The 19,688-nt window shown below is 40.4% G+C and overlaps 1 protein-coding gene across 6 annotated transcripts in view; it reads left to right on the forward strand.

The window, feature by feature from the left end:
• The window catches only part of LOC117503180 (nesprin-2), a 189,943-nt gene that overhangs the window by 140,329 nt on the left and 29,926 nt on the right, over positions 1-19,688 (forward strand). For all 6 annotated transcript variants that reach the window (XM_034162379.1, XM_034162376.1, XM_034162377.1 and 3 more), the window contains 5 exons: positions 1,046-1,277; positions 3,981-4,178; positions 6,784-6,939; positions 14,862-15,020; positions 16,060-16,226. In XM_034162379.1, coding sequence (XP_034018270.1) covers positions 1,046-1,277; positions 3,981-4,178; positions 6,784-6,939; positions 14,862-15,020; positions 16,060-16,226 — 912 coding nt within the window. The remainder of the gene's footprint in view (positions 1-1,045; positions 1,278-3,980; positions 4,179-6,783; positions 6,940-14,861; positions 15,021-16,059; positions 16,227-19,688) is intronic.

Consider the following 19,688-nt stretch of genomic DNA (forward strand, 5'->3'; position numbering starts at 1 on the left):
TTCAATGCTGCCAGAACCTCAATTTCCCCAAGGGGAGTCTTCCCAAGGGATCATTAAACTTCTATCTAATCGAATCTCCCTCAGCCCCAACCAGTCCCAGCAGAAGACTGCCCCTCCCTGAGCCTGGTTCTGCTGGAGGTTTTTTCCTGTTAAAAGGGAGTTTTTCCTTCCCACTGTCGCCAAGTGCTTGCTCACAGGGGGTCGTTTTGACCGTTGGGGTTTTTCCGTAATTATTGTATGGCCTTGCCTTACAATATAAAGCGCCTTGGGGCAACTGTTTGTTGTAATTTGGCGCTATATAAATAAAATTGATTTAATTTTATTTAATCTCTGTTATGAGCCTCACACAGCTAATAACCCAGCAGTCAGATAAACATGAGGGTGACAAGCAGCTGGGATTTGCCACTTGATGGGTGTTTCTGGGGCGTGGAAACCCAATACTGTTATGATTATAATACTTTTCCTCCATACTTGACAAAGTTTTGTTGAAGTAAAGCATGCCTCGGTGATGCTCCTTTTTTTTTCTTTTTTCTTTTTTTTAATTAGCATGCTAATATCTCTGGAATATGATGTATAAATCACCCCAGATTAACTGGTTCCAAAAACAGCGATTTTTAGATTTAGAAGTGTTTGTCAGTAACTTTTACCAGAGGTGGGCTTGAACCAGGAACCTTCTGCACTGGAAACAAGCACAGTTAACCACTTGGACACCAGCCTCGCCTAATACCATCTGAGGCAATAAAGTGGCATTAATTAGAAAAATACATGAACAAAATAATCTCTTTTTGAGCATTCTGTTCATTATATCATAATTAATGCCCATAATATCAATTTGTAAGTAAATCCAGAAGTATTATTTCCCACTCGATAGCTGCTGCTATGTTCTCAATGGTTAAAACCACTTTTTAAAGAGCTAATTTGAATTTTCATGTGGTATTCACAAATTAATTGGAGTTTTCTACATGCAGCCATATTTGCTGTTACTATATGTGCATGTAGAGCTGCAAACCTGCAAGATGAATTCACTGTTTTGGTTCTTTCACAGATCGGAGCTCATGGCGGACATGCCGTCTACCAAGAAGAGGTTGGTCAGAGCGGTAGCTCTGGCCATGAAGCGCAGAATGGCAGTGGAGCAGCCGCTGAGCCAATGGCGGCTGTACCGCCATGGCCTGTGGCTTCTGTGGAAGATGCTGAAGGATGCTACGTCTTCCGTGCACCCCGCTAAGCGTGATTCATGCACACTTCACAGACCGAGGCACTGTGACGATAATTATCAGGTTAGTCTGCTGATGTTCTTTAAAGCCGGAGCTTGATGGGCTGTAATCACGCAGCATGTGGCTCATGCCTGTGGTCTTGTTAGTTTTTACAGTCAAAACCACATTTCTGACAAAAACACACTTTCTGGCTTAAAAAAAAAAAAAATCATAACGGCTCTCCTGTGTGATCTTCCACATCTGTCACTTTTAGAGGCTTTAACCAAATATCCTCTGAATATATCACACACATTAAGTTACTGGGAGCTATTTTCTAAAGTTTAAAACTAAAAAGGAGATGTTGAACGAAATTTTACATGCGTGTCTGGGTGCAATTGGCCTTAATTTATCCTGGGATGCCATTAAAATAAGGCTGTTGTGTGTATGCTTAGCTTTTTTTTTAGAGTGGAAAACACAGAGCAAAACATCGTATAACACTTCATCAGCACTGCCTTCAGGGCTGCTGTAAAAATTTGACAGTTTCACGTTCAGCTGCATTTTTCCAAGACTGGAAAAGCTCAAATGTAATACATACTACCCGCCTGTATGCACTGGAATGAAAATGACATATAAGAGTGGAAAACTGATTAATTTGGTGAACCTTTATGAAAGCGGATTTCACAAAATAATTTGATCAATGTCTAATTAAAAAAAAAAGTGATGTGTACTGCAGCTACGCCACCCACTGGGAATAGCATGGTAGGGGCCTCATACAGTAGTGTTCAGAATAATAGTAGTGCTATGTGACTAAAAAGATTAATCCAGGTTTTGATTATATTTCTTATTGTTACATGGGAAACAAGGTACCAGTAGATTCAGTAGATTCTCACAAATCCAACAAGACCAAGCATTCATGATATGCACACTCTTAAGGCTATGAAATTGGGCTATTAGTAAAAAAGTAGAAAAGGGGGTGTTCACAATAATAGTACTGTGGCATTCAGTCAGTGAGTTCCTCAAAAGAACAACGTAGTTTGATTAAAAAGTTGATTGGAGAGGGGAAAACTTATACGCAGGTGCAAAAAAATTATAGGCTGTTCATCTACAATGATCTCCAATGCTTTAAAATGGACAAAAAACCAGAGACGCGTGGAAGAAAACAGAAAACAACCATCAAAATGGATAGAAGAATAACCAGAATGGCAAAGGCTCACCCATTGATCAGCTCCAGGATGATCAAAGACAGTCTGGAGTTACCTGTAAGTGCTGTGACAGTTAGAAGACGCCTGTGTGAAGCTAATTTATTTGCAAGAATCCCCCGCAAAGTCCCTCTGTTAAATAAAAGACATGTGCAGAAGAGGTTACAATTTGCCAAAGAACACATCAACTGGCCTAAAGACAAATGGAGGAATATTTTGTGGACTGATGAGAGTAAAATTGTTCTTTTTGGGTCCAAGGGCCACAGACAGTTTGTGAGACGACCCCCAAACTCTGAATTCAAGCTACAGTTCACAGTGAAGACAGTGAAACATGGTGGTGCAAGCATCATGATATGGGCATGTTTCTCCTACTATGGTGTTGGACCTATATATCACATACCAGGTATCATGGATCAGTTTGGATATGTCAAAATACTTGAAAAGGTCATGTTGCCTTATACTGAAGAGGACATGACAAATCCTGGTTCCAAACCAACAAAATTAATGCCTCACAGATGTGAAGAAAACATGAAAAACTGTGGTTATATAACTAAATACTAGTTTAGTGAGTCACAGGATTGCTAAAAAAGCAGTTTGAACATAATAGTTTTGAGTTTGTAGCGTCAACAGCAGATGCTACTATTATTGTGAACAACCCCTTTTCTACTTTTTTACTAATAGCCCAATTTCATAGCCTTAAGAGTGTGCATATCATGAATGCTTGGTCTTGTTGGATTTGTGAGAATCTACTGAATCTACCGGTACCTTGTTTCCCATGTAACAATAAGAAATATACTCAAAACCTGGATTAATCTTTTTAGTCACATAGCACTACTATTATTCTGAACACTACTGTATGTTTCAAAAGAGCATATTTGTAAAATAATATCACTTACAGCTAATATCAGCTGGACGTCTTGTGTGTTTGATTAAACCCTTATTGTATAATTCATTCAGTGACGTCCGATGTCGATGTCACCAAAATGCCTGTAATTGCTGCTTTGAAAAATAAAGATAAAAGATAAAGAACCAATCCTGGAAAATTAATCCCGTATGTGCATTTCAATGACAGTTTTGTGTAGAAGAGTTAAAAACTAAAATGGAACCGTTTTCAGGTCAGTGGGAACATTTGTTTTATTTATTCATTCAGTTTTTCAGTGTTTATTGGTGTGTTTCAGTGAAAATCTCATACTGACAAAGGCACAGCCAGTTATAAAGCAAGACTGAGACTGAGGCTACCAGACCATGTGATCTTCTCCAGCCTCTATGATTGGCTGTCAGTGCTGGATCATCTTGAGGGAAGATGGAAACTACAGCTGAGAAATTGTAGTTTCAGGAAGTTGTTGAATGAAGTCTCTGACTTTCTGTCACTGATTTATCCAAAGTCGCTGTGGACCTTAGAGGATTATTACGCAATACAGCTGATTTTCAAATCTCAAACCAATAATTTGCGAAGCTTTTTATTAAAATTTTTTTGGACCGGTTTTGTCAAATGTTATCATTGATCTATCATTGGTCTGTTATCATTGATCAGACTTGCACAAGTTGTTTTAAAGACGATCCCTGTGTCTCCCCTTGTCTTTCTAAGTATACTGAGGACACAGAGGGCCTGCTCTCTGTCCTTTACACGCTGACCCTGGAGGCCGGGGGGCAGCTGTGTGAAACTGCCATGGAGTCACAACATCAGAGCCGTCTGCAATCGGAGCTCCGGACCGTGCAGGAAGCCCAGGAGCAGACTGACTCCCTGCTCAGGAGGAGAGGCATCACGGACAAAACAGACCCTCAGGTAACAGTTTTAAAGCAGAAACTCTTTTTTCCACTTGTTTTATCACATAAAATTTAGTTAAACTGCTAAATTTGTTTGAGTCAATTCTTTGTGACATCATCTTATATGTGAGGACTCTGATTTTGTTTATTATGCAACAAACTTAACAGATGTCAACATGACATCTGTTAATTTAGAGCTGCTGATTAAACAAAATGTGACATTCGAAGGCGGGACTTTAGGGTTCGTTATTATTTTCCTCACACTTGAGCTTGTATGGAATGACAAGGGAGCTGGGTGCATGTCACATATGTAAAAGCCCGTCCTGCTGGGTGCACAGACTCGTATCCTAGTCCCACCTGGGAAGGCTCACGTTCAGGCTGGTCTCCTTTCTGTTCATTTTCATAGCTATTTTATGTAATATAAGTCAACAGAGCTGGAACCTGCTAAAATAATACAACAGTAAAATGTAGCGTGAACACAACTCATACCATGACGGTTCAGTCTGTGCACACAAGCTGCTGGAGAGGCAGGAGGATCTTGTGAGCCGATGGATCAATCCCAAGGAATAAACTTTGTTGGCCCCAAATGAGGCATACCCATTTGAAGAACAAGTTGCAGCTCCTTGAATGGCTGCTTGAGACTGGCTCCAAAACAGGGTGCATTCCCACAGAAGCCCATGTTAAAATGATCAACTTTAGAGCAGAAATAAAAATTTTCTGGAGATAAATCTGGAGGTATGTCAGTGCTGTCCGATCCCTGAGACAGCACTGCATAAAGAATGTCATTCATCAATAGCTGATATAACTACGTAGGCAAAAGATTACTTTGGAAAACCTTTGTCAAGCACAAGAATATGGTTACATTCACAAATGCCATATAAATCCTTACTGTGGAAAAGAAAAAAGAAGCCTTATATTAACCTTGTCCAGAAGCGGTGCTGACCCATCTGGGCTCAGAGGCATCTGGGTTGGACCATCACACAGTAGGAACTTGTATTGTGGTCAGTGTTCCAGATCTTTTTTTTTTTTTTTTTTTTTTTTTTGGAAGGAATTGACAGTGTGTTCCAGACCAAACCAGAAAAGGGCTGTCCAGACTGTTATCAGCAACAAGTCCAAAAACTCAAGGTCTGTCATGGTATGGGGTTGTGTCAGTGCCCTTGGCAAAGGTAATTTAAGGTAACTTCTCTGATGGCAGCATTAATGCAGAAAAGTACATTGGGATTTTAGAGCAACTTGCGTATGTTGCCTTCCAGACAACATCTTTTCCAGTGATGTCCATAAATTTTTCAACATGGCAGTGCAAAACCATATTCTGCACACATTACAGAGACATGGCAACAGAGGAATTTATTTATATAGTGTTTTCCAGGGGCCACAAATCAAAGCACTGATCAGGATAAACCCCAAAAATAAAACTACAGTACAACAATGCACTAATAAAAAACAAAAAACGATTTAAATAAAGAGGGTACAAATACAAGAATGGCCTGAGCCATCTCCCTAAAAAAAAAATGCAACGATGACCTCATACTGTTGCAGACCTTAAGACATGTTTGCTGGAAGAATAGGACAAAATATCACCTGAAAGGCTTTTTTGTTTCATATTGTCAGTGTCCAAACATCTCCTAAATATTGTGAGAAAGAACAACATTACAAAGTGGTAAATGTTTGTGTCCCACCTTGTTTTGGTATGTGCTGCTGGGCTTGAAATGCTGCAATGGATGCACAGGGTGTACACAAAAACACTGCTTGGTTTCAAATATTTATAATATCAAAAGTTACATGAATAATTTTACAATTTGAAGAAGAAGAATCTGCAAAAGAGAGGAAAAAAAACTTGGAGTTTCTGCAACTGTTGATACCAAAATTGTAAAATTATTCATGTGACTTTTGATATTATCCATATTTGAAACCGAGCAGTGTTTTTGTGTTTACGATGTATTTTAACAAATTAAATTAAGTTGACCAGAAAACTCCGGCTGTAAACATGTTTAATTCTGCTGTGAAGTTGTGGATTTTAACATGTGGCTCTTTGGGGGAGTGACTCCCATTTTCCTGCACCAGAGTTTGGGGCTTGTTTTTTTTTTTTTTTTTTTTTCCAAGAACCATTTGTACTGTCAGATTTTTATGTAACTTCTGTGCAGGAATGATTGAATATAACTGTTTGTCTTCACTAGTTTTAACTCATTTTGATATTTTTTGTAGGTACAAAAAACCTGTAGCAGGAGTTGACCTGTAGCAGGAGTCAAATGCAATTAGTCTTCTGTCATCCAAACCTAAGTTTTCAATAATTAATTGAATATTTTCCACTTTAAAGCAGTTTTATTTTGAAAACCCTGCCTGAAATACAAATTTGAAGTTATACATCAAAGCTTAAGTGGGACGAAAAACTCAAATAAGGTGGAAATTACATCGAAGATAGTGAGAAAATTGGTAATAAAAGACCAATCTGGAGTTACCCAACTGAGCAGAGTGTCTGAGAGCAAACTACCCCCATGCTTTGACTCCCCTCCCCCTGTCTGTCCCCGTCTCCCCTCCCCTTGTCCCATCCAGAGCCCTTTATCCTGGACCAGAGAACCCAAATCAGAGTATTAACATGCTGACTGCATGTGTGTGTTATGCAGCAGACGGAACTCTCGCTGCAGCATTTGGCCGCTGGACTGAGGCAGCTGGAGACCATGAAGTCCGACCTGTCCCAGTACATGACAGCCGGCGACTCGAGCGTGCTGGAGCAGCAGCTGGAGCAACTTCACTGGCAGTGGGAAGAGCTGTGCACCAAGGTGAGAACACAAAGAGAGGGAGAGAAGGAGGGAAAAGTGGCGGTGCACTGCTGCACAAAGCCTCTGCAGCTAGGGTTGCCAACCGTCCCTTGAAAAACGGAATCGTCCCTTATTTGGAAATAAAAGTGTGCGTTCAGTATTGACCTGAAACGGGACGCAGTTTGTCCCGTATTTCTGTGAGAATCAAAAAGTCTGTAAAATGTCAATGGAATTGACTGGCGCTTTATATGGAAACTTACGGTAAATTTGATCCCAGCCTCTCTCCTGCTTTTCACCAATGAGCTGACAGACACGAGTTGACAATACAGAATCACTCTTATCTCACTGGTCGAGGGACATCTGCTCGCAAGAAGATACCGACGTCATGAGCCGACGACGGTCGCTAGACAACAATAACAAAGCAGCATGGCTGATATCGATACAGACACCGACACCGACACTGGCACTGCAGATATGCCTACGGACAGCAATGTCTGTAACGTCGTTACTCCTCCTAAAAAAAAAAAAAGAATGCAAAAATACAGGGGCGAATGAGAAAAGGAAAATGGCTGGGTGGAAAGGTGCGCGACAACAGACTTTATTTTTTTGCACTTTTTATTACACTATCAATCAATCAATCAATCAACTTTTTTCTTGTATAGCGCCAAATCACAACAAACAGTTGCCCCAAGGCGCTCCACATTGCAAGGCAAGGCCATACAATAATTATGAAACACAGTCTACGTCTAAAGCAACATAACCAAGGGATGGTCCAGGGTCACCCGATCCAGCCCCAACTATAAGCCTTAGCGAAAAGGAAAGTTTTAAGCCTAATCTTAAAAGTAGAGAGGGTATCTGTCTCCCTGATCTGAATTGGGAGCTGGTTCCACAGGAGAGGAGCCTGAAAGCTGAAGGCTCTGCCTCCCATTCTACTCTTACAAACCCTAGGAACTACAAGTAAGCCTGCAGTCTGAGAGCGAAGCGCTCTAATGGGGTAATATGGTACTACGAGGTCCCTAAGATAAGATGGGACCTGATTATTCAAAACCTTATAAGTAAGAAGAAGAATTTTAAATTCTATTCTAGCATTTAAAATAAATATGTAAATGTGCACTGTTACATTGTTTTGCACTGTTACATTGTTTTGGATGATGCAAATTTTCTATTGTTTTTTGTTAATTCATACAATTTTAAGTTAAGCACTACAGAGAGATTTATTTTTAAAGATTTTTTTTATTTTATTTTATGCTTTGAAGCAGGACAGAATGCTCGTATTGAAATTGTGAGTGAAAATTTATTTTGCACTAAAAATAAATTGCTAAATAATAATTTCCATGTGTTCATATCAGAACAAATGCATGTATGCATCTACTTAAATTCAGGGTCAAGTCAACAGTCAAATGGTTAAAAATCATTTCACACAGACGCTGGGAAGGGTGAAGACAATGGTCGGTCGGCCCTGGCGGTGAGGTGTCATTTATTTTTCATAGAGTTGGCAACCCTATCTGCAGCACTGGTGTTCACACACACACACACACACACACACACACACACACACACACACACACACACACACACACACGGTGATACAAAGCAACATACAAAACACCTCACTTTTATACGATCACGTTATGTTGAGTTCTTGCAGCATTTATGATGCAGACGTGCAAAAAAAACAGAAAACCTTTTTCACTGGACTTTTGGTTTTTGTTTTTCTGTCTGTAAAAATACAACCAGTTTATTCAAATTTTATAAATGAATCACTAATTCAAATTTGCTCAATTTCCAAGGTTTCAGAACCTAACTAGTTTGGTGAAAGCAGCTCGACTTTACACACAGTTGCAAATTCTGACAGTTAATATACGTATTTTCTGCTGCTCATTAGTTAGACTTTGTCATTTGAACTCCCGCTCATTGGATCCTCTGTTCAAGTGGCTGTTTGCACCTGCTGCTGGGTTGCCAGATCTTCAGAGAGATCCTCCAGCAACACACTTCAAACAGCTTTCAGGGCAAACAAATGCCCAAAAAAAAAAGATGCTCATTATGTGTATGTCCAGGCCTTGGAAAAGTAGTGAATGAATGTGTATGGCCTCTCCAATTTAACACAACAATTCAAAAACAGTAAATGATATTTCCAAATTAATGGACGTATAATGAGGATGAAGTTGTTAAAAATGTTTAAATTTTGATGCACTGGATTGTTTTGCTCCTGTAACACCTGCTGCATGGATGATGAAAATTAGGAGCAGGTGTGTTTAAAGTGTTGTTGCCTGATTATTTTACAGCATTTACATCCTAAAACACAACTAACAGGCAAACCTCATTATAAAACCTCATAACTTTCTTCAACTCAAATTTTTTTAAGGAAATCAACGGCCTTAAACCAAATAAGTTTTGTTAACATGGATAATTCTAGTATTAAACTTATTTGATATAGCCAAATTAGTTTGATTTATGTGTTAACTCATAGAATGTAATGATCCAGTAATTTGACATATTTTGCGCTGTACACACCTCAAACACATCACAGAAGTCCTGGCAGAAGTGCAAGCATAGTCTACAATGTCTAAAATGATGCAGTCACATTTTGTGGAATTTATGGGTAAGACCTTTATGTGTGGAAGTGATACCTGAGTGGGTTTTTTCTTCTTTTTGATTCAGTTAAATATTTCAAATAACTTGCATGAATATTATAAGTGCAACATATTTCAATCAATCAATCAATTTTATTTATATAGCGCCAAATCACAACAAACAGTTGCCCCAAGGCGCTTTATATTGTAAGGCAAGGCCATACAATAATTACGTAAAAACCCCAACGGTCAAAACGACCCCCTGTGAGCAAGCACTTGGCGACAGTGGGAAGTAAAAACTCCCTTTTAACAGGAAGAAACCTCCAGCAGAACCAGGCTCAGGGAGGGGCAGTCTTCTGCTGGGACTGGTTGGGGCTGAGGGAGAGAACCAGGAAAAAGACATGCTGTGGATGGGAGCAGAGATCAGTCACTAATGATTAAATGCAGAGTGGTGCATACAGAGCAAAAAGAGAAAGAAACACTCAGTGCATCATGGGAACCCCCCAGCAGTCTAAGTCTATAGCAGCATAACTAAGGGATAGTTCAGGGTCACCTGATCCAGCCCTAACTATAAGCTTTAGCAAAAAGGAAAGTTTTAAGCCTAATCTTAAAAGTAGAGAGGGTGTCTGTCTCCCTGATCTGAATTGGGAGCTGGTTCCACAGGAGAGGAGCCTGAAAGCTGAAGGCACTGCCTCCCATTCTACTCTTACAAACCCTAGGAACTACAAGTAAGCCTGCAGTCTGAGAGCGAAGCGCTGTATTGGGGTGATATGGTACTATGAGGTCCCTAAGATAAGATAACATATTTCAAATGGCTACATTTGATAGAACTGTTGGAATAAGCTAATTTACTACAAATCCACCAAATTTACAGTGATCCACAAAACCCCACAGAAAAGATTTTTGCATGAATTTAGCCAGAAAGGCAAACAAAATGAGGGAGGCGATGGGACAAGGTGTGGATTGAACAGTGTGAGAGAGTTTCTGAAACAAAAATAAGTTTTAAGCATATTAGTCAAATATTACCTTAAAGCTAATATCAATGTTTAAGAAATAATTTTGTAAAACATCATTGGTTGAATAAGTCGTGAAAAGATGAAGCATGTGTTCACCACAGACACCTGCATGATTGGAGAATTTAAAATTAAAAAGTAAGCTGTGAGAAGTAGTTTGAGTGGTTGTTGATGAAGACGGCAGCAGTGCTCATTACCTTCTGCCCACTAATCGCAATGCCGTTTTGTGGGGAGGCATCATTTTGCAGTTTGAGATGCACTTGTGTTGACGAGTTCAAGTCACTCATGAATGGATCCACGCATCCCACAAGTGGCCACTAGAGGTGCTCACCGACTCTACATACAAAACGTCCAGTGGTAATGTGCAAGAGAACAGATGTTAGGTCAGCTAATAGCTTAGCTTCAGGACAGCTACAGACAGGCAGTCTTGAGGTTTAAACAATGGCGCCGTTTTATCGATTAAAAAGAAATCAGTGGACGAACATGTGATAGGCCAGCTTAACTACAGCTCTGTACATGATGTTATTATTGCTTCTTTGTGCTTTTGTCATTGACCCCTTCGCCTTACTCACAGTGATTTGGAATGAGAGTGAATATGTCGCAACATGAACGTGCACACAGAGGCCACCTGTGATACTACAGTCCAACGCGAAAAACAGGATAGCTAGTTATTGTTGCAATATTGTAGTTGTTATGAGGAAACATCAAGCTTGGAATTACCTTGCTTCCCAAATTCTTTCCAAAAACCATAGGTCTGGTTGGCATTGAGGCCACTGCTGCGTGCTAACGGTGTGTTCGTTGTGGCGAACTTTTGCAATGATGTTGCATTCGCTGACTCAAGGCTGTCACCGCACAACAGTGGAGGGGGCATAATGGGTGTCGACCAAATAGGAGAAGCTCAAATGACTGTAAACACTGATGAGTAGAATAGCTCGGGAATAGAAGCGGAGCATAAAATATAGCGCCACCATCAGTTCTGGGGTGGTAAAGATCAGTGTGGACTAATGCAGTGCACAGAGCACCAGGCCACAGTAATGTGATCAACAGATGGCAGTAATCACATAACCTCCTTGTTGGCGGTGAACGTCCCGTCAGCTGGAGGATTTTTGCAGATTAACCAGATCCTGAGTACCAAAGTTAATGTTGACACGTTTAATCATGTTAACTGGGAAATAACTATTCCTGCCGCAAACGACACCAGATTTGTTGTACGTCTGTCAGTGCGGTCAGGGTTGGTGGGGGGTGGGCCTGGATCTGGGTCACAGCAGTTTGCTGAGTTAACAGGTTGTAGACGAGGGAAACCACTGGAACGAGCAGATGGCCCGGCTGAACTGAAGAATTCAGGGGACGGACTCCATTGTTTCAGGAAAGTATTCCCCTGGTGACGGCAGCTCACAAAGCAGCCAAATACTCCCGAGTCCAAAAGGCCCCATAGTGTGAGTACATTAAATCCAGAGTCAGGCTCATGAAAATTACATTAAACGCTCTAAGCAGCAGTGAATTACGGCTGCTTCATGGACACCCTGTGGACTCGCTACAGTAAAACCCTTAAACACCAGAAAAGATCAACAGCCCTCCTCAGCCAACTCGTGGGCTGCTTCTTACTATTAATCTGTCTAAAAGAAAAAGAAGTTGGCGTGAGTCCCGTAGAGGAGCAGAGGCCCGTTGGTGCAGGTGAAGTGGATGAGAATCTACAACTCCTTCTCGATGGGACCCCAGTCCATCACAGGTTACCTCCCCAGCCAAGGCAACTACCCGTTTACAGCTGGGTAAATATTTGTCAGCTACATTTTGAAATTTCAGTTCTAGCTTGCCTGAAACCACGTGGGAGACTCCAGCTTTTGCTTGGATGTTCCACTGCAAATAATACCTGAAATAAACCGATAACAGGAAAAACCTGATTAGCATGAACTCTTAGCTTTCAATAGTGTTACAATCCTTAACAAGTTTGTTTTAGGCCGTTGCTGTTTGATACAGTCCTCATGTAAACCACAAATGGCTATTAGTACGACACCCACTGATATTTAAACTACCCAATGTCACGGTTGTTCACCACACGTTCTGGGCTTGAAATTTCAGTTTCCACCATGACGCCAGGTTACGGAATACGGGGCCATATCAACAGCCACTTCATTTGTTTTAATGTTGTGTCAGAAATAATTGAAGGCAGCGGAACCCATAAGAATCAGGCAAACTTTTCTTGTTTAGCGTTACAACTTAGAAACTGGTTGTAACATAACATATATGATACGTCTATATTTTGGTATTGAAATATCAAAATGACAACAAGGTTTAGGCAAGGACAAGATTAAAATCAGGATTAGTTTTTGTCACATTCACGATAGTTTCGATTACGGTACATACTACTATGAACTGGTTGATGGCTTGATTTCTAATATTATATAAGTTGATTTGAGCTTGTTCTACTGCTACGTGTGCATTGTCAAACTCTAAATGTTCAAAGATAATATGGGTGCAAGGCACTGATGCACATATGTACACGATGGTGGCGACACTTGTGTTGTTATGGTGTGCATGTGGCATGAATTTATAAGACTGTCGTCCTTTTTGCTGTCACTCCCTTGGGAGCTGCCCATAGTACTGAAATGTGAAGCTTATTTTTCATAAAGAAGACGAAACATGTACGCATCTGCTGCAAAGTGTGTAGGATGACATGCAATACAACAGACAGACACACACATAAACATGTCCATGATGCACCTGTCTCATACGTGCGTCACCGGCTGGACAAAGCCGAGCAGTTTACACCTGCACAGTCCAGTTTCTTTGACAAGGGTGAGTGCTCTGAGCCGTGGCTGGAGCCAGGCTGCTGGTGCACGTCTGGCCCGAATTTGCAGAGGTGTTCTGACAAAGCAGGAAAAAGATGAAATACACATGTTCAGTCTTCTGTGGAGTGTTTTATGTTAAGATTCCTAATTGACAGGTGTCCAGAAGGACTGTGTCTGTGGTGTGACATTAAGTCTGAGCACAAATGATACAAACTATGAACCAAACATCACTGACATGATGGTTTAATAGTACAATTACTAACTGGATAATACAGTCTTCATTTCATTCAGCAACATTTGGGTTAAAAATGGGTCTGGTTTCTCACCTTATAGATGGTAAATTGTGGTCACCAGGGCACCAATGCCTCAATATTTGCTCTTTTTATCATGAATGCATGCATATGACTGATAGATGAATCCCTTGTTGCATAAATCATTTGGGTGACACAGGTTTTATATGGGGTGGGGTCAAGTAATCCACTTTGGAATGGTGCCTAATGGAATATACGAAATGTGTGCATCCATATAGTTTTCGCATTTGACTTTTTCTGAAAGGATGAGGGTTTACCTCAGGTTATATTTATACAATGTGAACACAAGCATTTGACTGAAAAGAGTTTTCTGCTGTTTATATCCTGATATAGAGGTAGGGTAGTCATAAACCCTGGTGTGACTGGGTCTTTAATGTGCAAAGTAAAAACAAAATAAACATGTCCAATAGTGGCAGGCAGTATTACTGATATATGTACCCATTTCAACTTTACCTTCAGTTCACAGTTTGTAAATACTATCTAATAGTATATGTAATACAGTATAGATAGCACAGTATACATAACTATACTATATATAATACTGGTTCGGAACGGGAAAGTTGGCTGGCTTCTTCTTCTGGGTTTCTTCTGTGCTGCACTTTTTACTACTATATGTGATACTGTCCCCAGTAGTCAACATAAGTCAAGCAGAGGCTATGCCAATGTGCTGCAGCACAGTAGTAAAAACCAGAAGTAATTCACTGTTTTGTTTTTGTTTGTTTTTTTTAAACGAAATGAACACTGTCAATTTTGCAGAGTAAAATTTACTCTATCACAGTGTAAAATCAACTCTTACTGGAGTAGAAACACTTAATTTGACAAGACAGTAGAGCTGATTTCACTCTATAATAGAGTATTTTACTTTATTTAGACTGGGACCAAATGTTACCTCAGCAGAGTAAATTCTACTCTGCAAAATTTACTTTGTATATTTGAAGGTAAGCAAAGCACTGTTTGGCATATTTTAATAGATCGTGGAAAATGGATGTGTAGTTTAAACAAATAATTGTTTTTGTTTTCTGAATCATATTTCGTCCGAAGGGAGAGATGCAGAGCTCAACTATTTTTCCATCTTTAGATGAGCGCATAGTGTCACTTTGCAAGGCGTGCTCTTCTGCACATTGCGTGGAAGCTCATGGCATTGGTGCGTTTGCATGAGCTGGCACAGTGAAACTCTTTGAGAGTTCTTTTGCAGAGAAGTAACATAAAAATGCAACTGTCATGCACAAATTTCCATCATTTTTTTGTCTGTTCTAGGTGTCCTTGCGCAGGCAGGAGATTGCAGACCGTCTCAATGCGTGGAGCATCTTTAACGACAAGAACAAAGAGTTTTGTAATTGGCTGACTCAGATGGAGAACAAGGTGTGCCACAGTGGAGAGCTCAGCCTGGAGGAGATGCTGGAGAAGCTGAAGAAGGTAAGAGAGCCACAGGGTCGTAATTCTAAAGGTTGTTAACTGACTGAAAGATAATGCACACGATAATACTTTCAAAATGCATTCCCACATGAAACGGTGGCTCACGTCCACCTTTTGGTGTTGATGTGGTGTACTACGTCTGAAGTTACATACTTGATGCTGATAATAACAGATGGTGACCTGGACTGGAATGAAGTGGCTGCTTCTCTCTTATACACAGTCATTGATTCACTGACAGAAGGTCTTCGTATCATCATCAGTTCTGCACATTTGGTCAGTGAGAACGTAATCAGCTAGACTCACGTGGGTTTGGCTGTGAGGTTGTTTCCTCATGCTAATCACTCAGTCACAGTCTCTACAACTAAAATGCTGGGAGCATTTAAGTTATTACAAGTCAAAGATCTGAAACCAGAAGATAACTTGAAGGGCACTCAGTGTTCACCTTTACTATGATCCCACAGTCCTTTGTTTTCTCTGTCATATTAATTCTTGTGATCTTGATCACTGATCTTTGATTCTGATTGTTGAACTTTGATCCTGATAGCTGAGTTTTGATCTTGATCACTAATCTTTGATCATGATCACTTAGCCTTTATACTCATCACTGAGTTTTGATTTTAATTGATGACTTTTGACCTTGATTGCTGAGCTTTGATCCTGATTGTTGAGCTTTGATCCTGATTGCAGTGCAAGTCGCTTAAAGACGAGTGTTTTTGTTTTTTGAAAGATATTTTGTGGTTAATGTTTTTGTGGTGTGTGTGTGTGTGTGTGTGTGTTGACTACTTTATCATTATTAAAAAAATCTCTGTGACTCCGCGTACCCTCATACAACCAGTGGTATGTGCACTTTGAGAACTATGGCAATAGACAAGAATCGAAGTATGTCTATTAATAATGTTAAGCTCCATATGGCATCTCTCCATTCTGGCCTCTGAAATAAGTCCATGCCAGGATGTGCACAGCGTGCATGTTGTCTGTGAGCTTACTTTGTCCTCAGTACAGGAAACGTATCATGATTATTAATGTTGTGCGTCTGCAGGACTGCATGGAGGAGATCAATTTGTTCAGTGAGAATAAGAGCCACCTGAAGCAGCTCGGAGAACAGCTGCTGTTGGCCAGTGACGAGGCCAAGCAGGCTCAAGTCCACGGCTCCCTGCAGGAGTTCAACAAGCGCTGGCACAGCCTCTTCCACCGCATCGAAGCCAGGTGAGTGCAGCCACCTGTGCAGCAGCAGCAGCTTAAAGGCACATTTTCTGACTCTCATATTTACTGAAACGTGTTTCTGTACTTTCTTCATTTCTGTGTCTATCCCAGTATTTTTTGTCATGTCTCCTTAGTACCGTCCTGGCTGTCTTTCACACGTGCAGAAGTTGTCCAGTTGTCCACAGTAGATTTCACAGGTTATAAGCAGGAAAGTGTGCACTTTTGCCCTGTGCACCTCCTTAGTCTGCTCTGTGTAAGCCTGATCCCGTCACATCTCAGAAGCTAAGCAGTGTGGCATCTGGTTAGTACTTGGATGGGAGACCTCTTTGGAACACCAGTGGCTGTGTGTTGCATCAGGAAGGGCATCCAGTGTAAAACTTGTGCCAAATACCAGTGCGGATCTAGCTCTATCTGCTGTGGCGACCCCGAACAAAAAGGGAGTAGCTGAATGGACGACAACAACAACAACAACCTCCTTAGTCCTAAAATAAGTATTTATCACAGCCATTTCCATCCTTTTCACAAAATCCACCACCATCTGCCCTTCCATGTTCCTCTCTTTGATATCATATCCACCCACTGCATCTTCATCACCTCTGTTCCCTTCACCAACATGCCCATTGAAGTCCACTCCAATCATCATGCTTCCATCCTTGGGTACACTTTCTACCACCTCATCAAACTCACTCCAGAAATCCTCTTTCTCATTTATCTCACAACTCACTTCTAAGGCATATGCACTGATGACATTTATAATTACCCCTTCAATATCCAGCTTAATATTCATCCTTTAGAATGACCCCTACATCATTTCTCCCCTCATTCACACCACAATGCACCAGTTTGAACTCACCTCACAGGTTCTACATCACCAGTAAACCTCACTTTAGAGCCGCTTATGGTATAAATACAAATACACAAATGTGTGAAGGTACTTGTGTATCTTTGTAGTGTAACATATAAAATATCCATAATGATGAAGCTTGCTCCCTTAACTTTTACACCAATTATCTCTTCATCAAGAAGGATTAATTGCCATTTTAATTTAGATCTGATAATGTTGTTGCTCTGCAGCTGTCAGGATTACATGCGTTTGGAGTGATGATAAATTGTTTCTGCCCCACTGCCCCTTTCAGACAGATGGACAGTCATGTAGAGGAGCGCTGTGGAACCTTCACTCCCAACAACCAGTTTATGTCTCACACAGGACCAGATGTCCATTCCTATCCCACTTCTTCCAGTCTGTTGGAAAGGATTAATGAGGGGAGGGGACGGAGGTCAGCTGTCAGCATGGATTTAGTCCATGTCTCACAGTGTGCAGAATCGGTTCCCACAAAGCTTCCAGAACTTAGTTTCATAGATTTCAGGGCATGAGAGACTTAAAACTGGATTTAGGTGTTGATCTTGGACTACAACAGAGTTGAAGCTGAACTCACACAAACAAATAGAAGAACTCATTTCTCACATTTAGGTCCATCAGTATTTGGACAGTGAGAATTTTTGTAATTTTTGTCTCTGTATGTCACTGCAGTGAAGTGGAAATGAAACCATCAAGATGTGCTTGTAGTAGAAACTTTCAGCTTTAATTCAAGGGGTTCAAATATATACAGCAGTCTGAAAAAGTGTTTGCCCCCTTTGATTTGCGCTTTTACATGTTAGAAATTTTTTTAGGACAAAAAACAAACAAAATAAATTCAGGGTTTGCATATTAAAATTTCTAAAATTCTGCCCTTTAAACTCACAGCAAAAGTATTCTCTACATCATGAGTTAAAAGAAATAAAAATCTAAAAGCCAAAATGATGGTGTGAATAAATAAGTATCCCCTTTAGTATAACACATGCAAACCATCACTTTTACATCCAGTTTTCTTCTGTCAAGTCAGGGGATGGATACATGAAATATTCCCAAGACACTTGTCTTGGACTTTTACATAAATTCTGAAGAAACACAAACAGTATGTTACTCTATGGTAAATCTGTGTAGAGTAGAAAGTTCTCAAAAACTCAGTGACTGTGCATAACTGGTGATGCGAAACTCAACTTGCACTATGCAAAATTTCACACCCACAGAAGTCTTTAACTTCTTTCCTCACTCTTGGATCCTTCTTGCACAGTAACAGCTCACACTATGGCGTGCACATGTGCTGCACTGTTGCCCTCCATTGTTAAACTTGAGATCACATACAGGGAAATACTGTTAAAAATGAGTTCCACATACAGCAAAAGTGAATTGTACTCCGGAAAATACGTCATCATTTAACCATTTAGGAATCACAGCCATTTGTGCACACAGTAACTTCATTTTAGACAAAGCAGTTCTCGAAAACGGAGGGATTCACTGTACAAGGAGACGAGTGGGAGAGTGCTTGTGGCCTGCACCATGTTGAGCTTTGACTCTAGTTCACGCAAGAGCACAGCGATGGAAAATCTGCTCTGCTTGTTTGCAGAAAATCGTGTAATCCTGAAAATAATCCCCCATTTTTACAAAATGTGTCAAACCTGGCAACACTAACCAATCCTGGCAACAATATTTAGCCAGAAGGCCAAAGTGTAAAGAAAAAAAAACAGTGTGCCTGCAAAATAGACTCGTGCCTGAGTCTCCATTACACTTGGAGCCCTCCTGTGGCCAGTTGCACTTTCTTGACTTTATCCTGCCGCCATATATCCTCTTTTATCTTCCATCCTTTCTCTGCTCTCCATTTTCTGCACACGGCAACGACCCCTGACCGGGCTTTGTGTCTTTGTTGGGCCTCTGCATGACGCTGCGCGGCTTTGTCAGCCTGTCAGAGGTGCAGGAAAGAAAAACACGTCCAGATGAGGACAATTTTTTTTTCTTTTTTTTTTTCCAAAAAGAATATTTCACCTAATGACTAGATCCAAAATGGGGTTGACATAAAATGACCTAAAGATGCAGAGAACATGGTCGATGGGAGAAGAAGCCTTGTGGACTGTTTGTCTTCACTCTGTCAACTCTAAATATTTTCCCCTTGTGATAACTACACTGTATGAAGACGAGGCTGTGGTCAGGTCTCGGTAACCAGCTGACTTCATTACTGCATGTTATATACGCAGCATCACTTAAAGGGCCGATATTGTGCAAAATTAACTCTTGTTCTTCTTTACAGTCAGAGATAGTTTCAGTTTAAAGCTGACGAACCTTAAAGTTCCTCAGTTCTTTGTATATGTAGAATTTCTACTTCTATTTACGAGTGATCATTTTGGACTTTTTTTTACTCTTTGATTTACTCTTTATATATGCTTTGAAGCATTACAACAAACTACTTCACGGATTCTCACCACATTTTCACCACGGATACATATTAGGCCATGGTAGACCCTATAAACTTTTGGAGGTGATTCAGATCCGAATCCGGATTTTGGATCAAGATTTCACTTTATATATGCTTTGAAGGATTACATCAAAACTGCTTCATGGCTTTTGACAAAATTTTCAACACAGATATA

This window comes from Thalassophryne amazonica, chromosome 21 (genome assembly GCF_902500255.1).
Source record: "Thalassophryne amazonica chromosome 21, fThaAma1.1, whole genome shotgun sequence".
NCBI lineage: Eukaryota > Metazoa > Chordata > Actinopteri > Batrachoidiformes > Batrachoididae > Thalassophryne > Thalassophryne amazonica.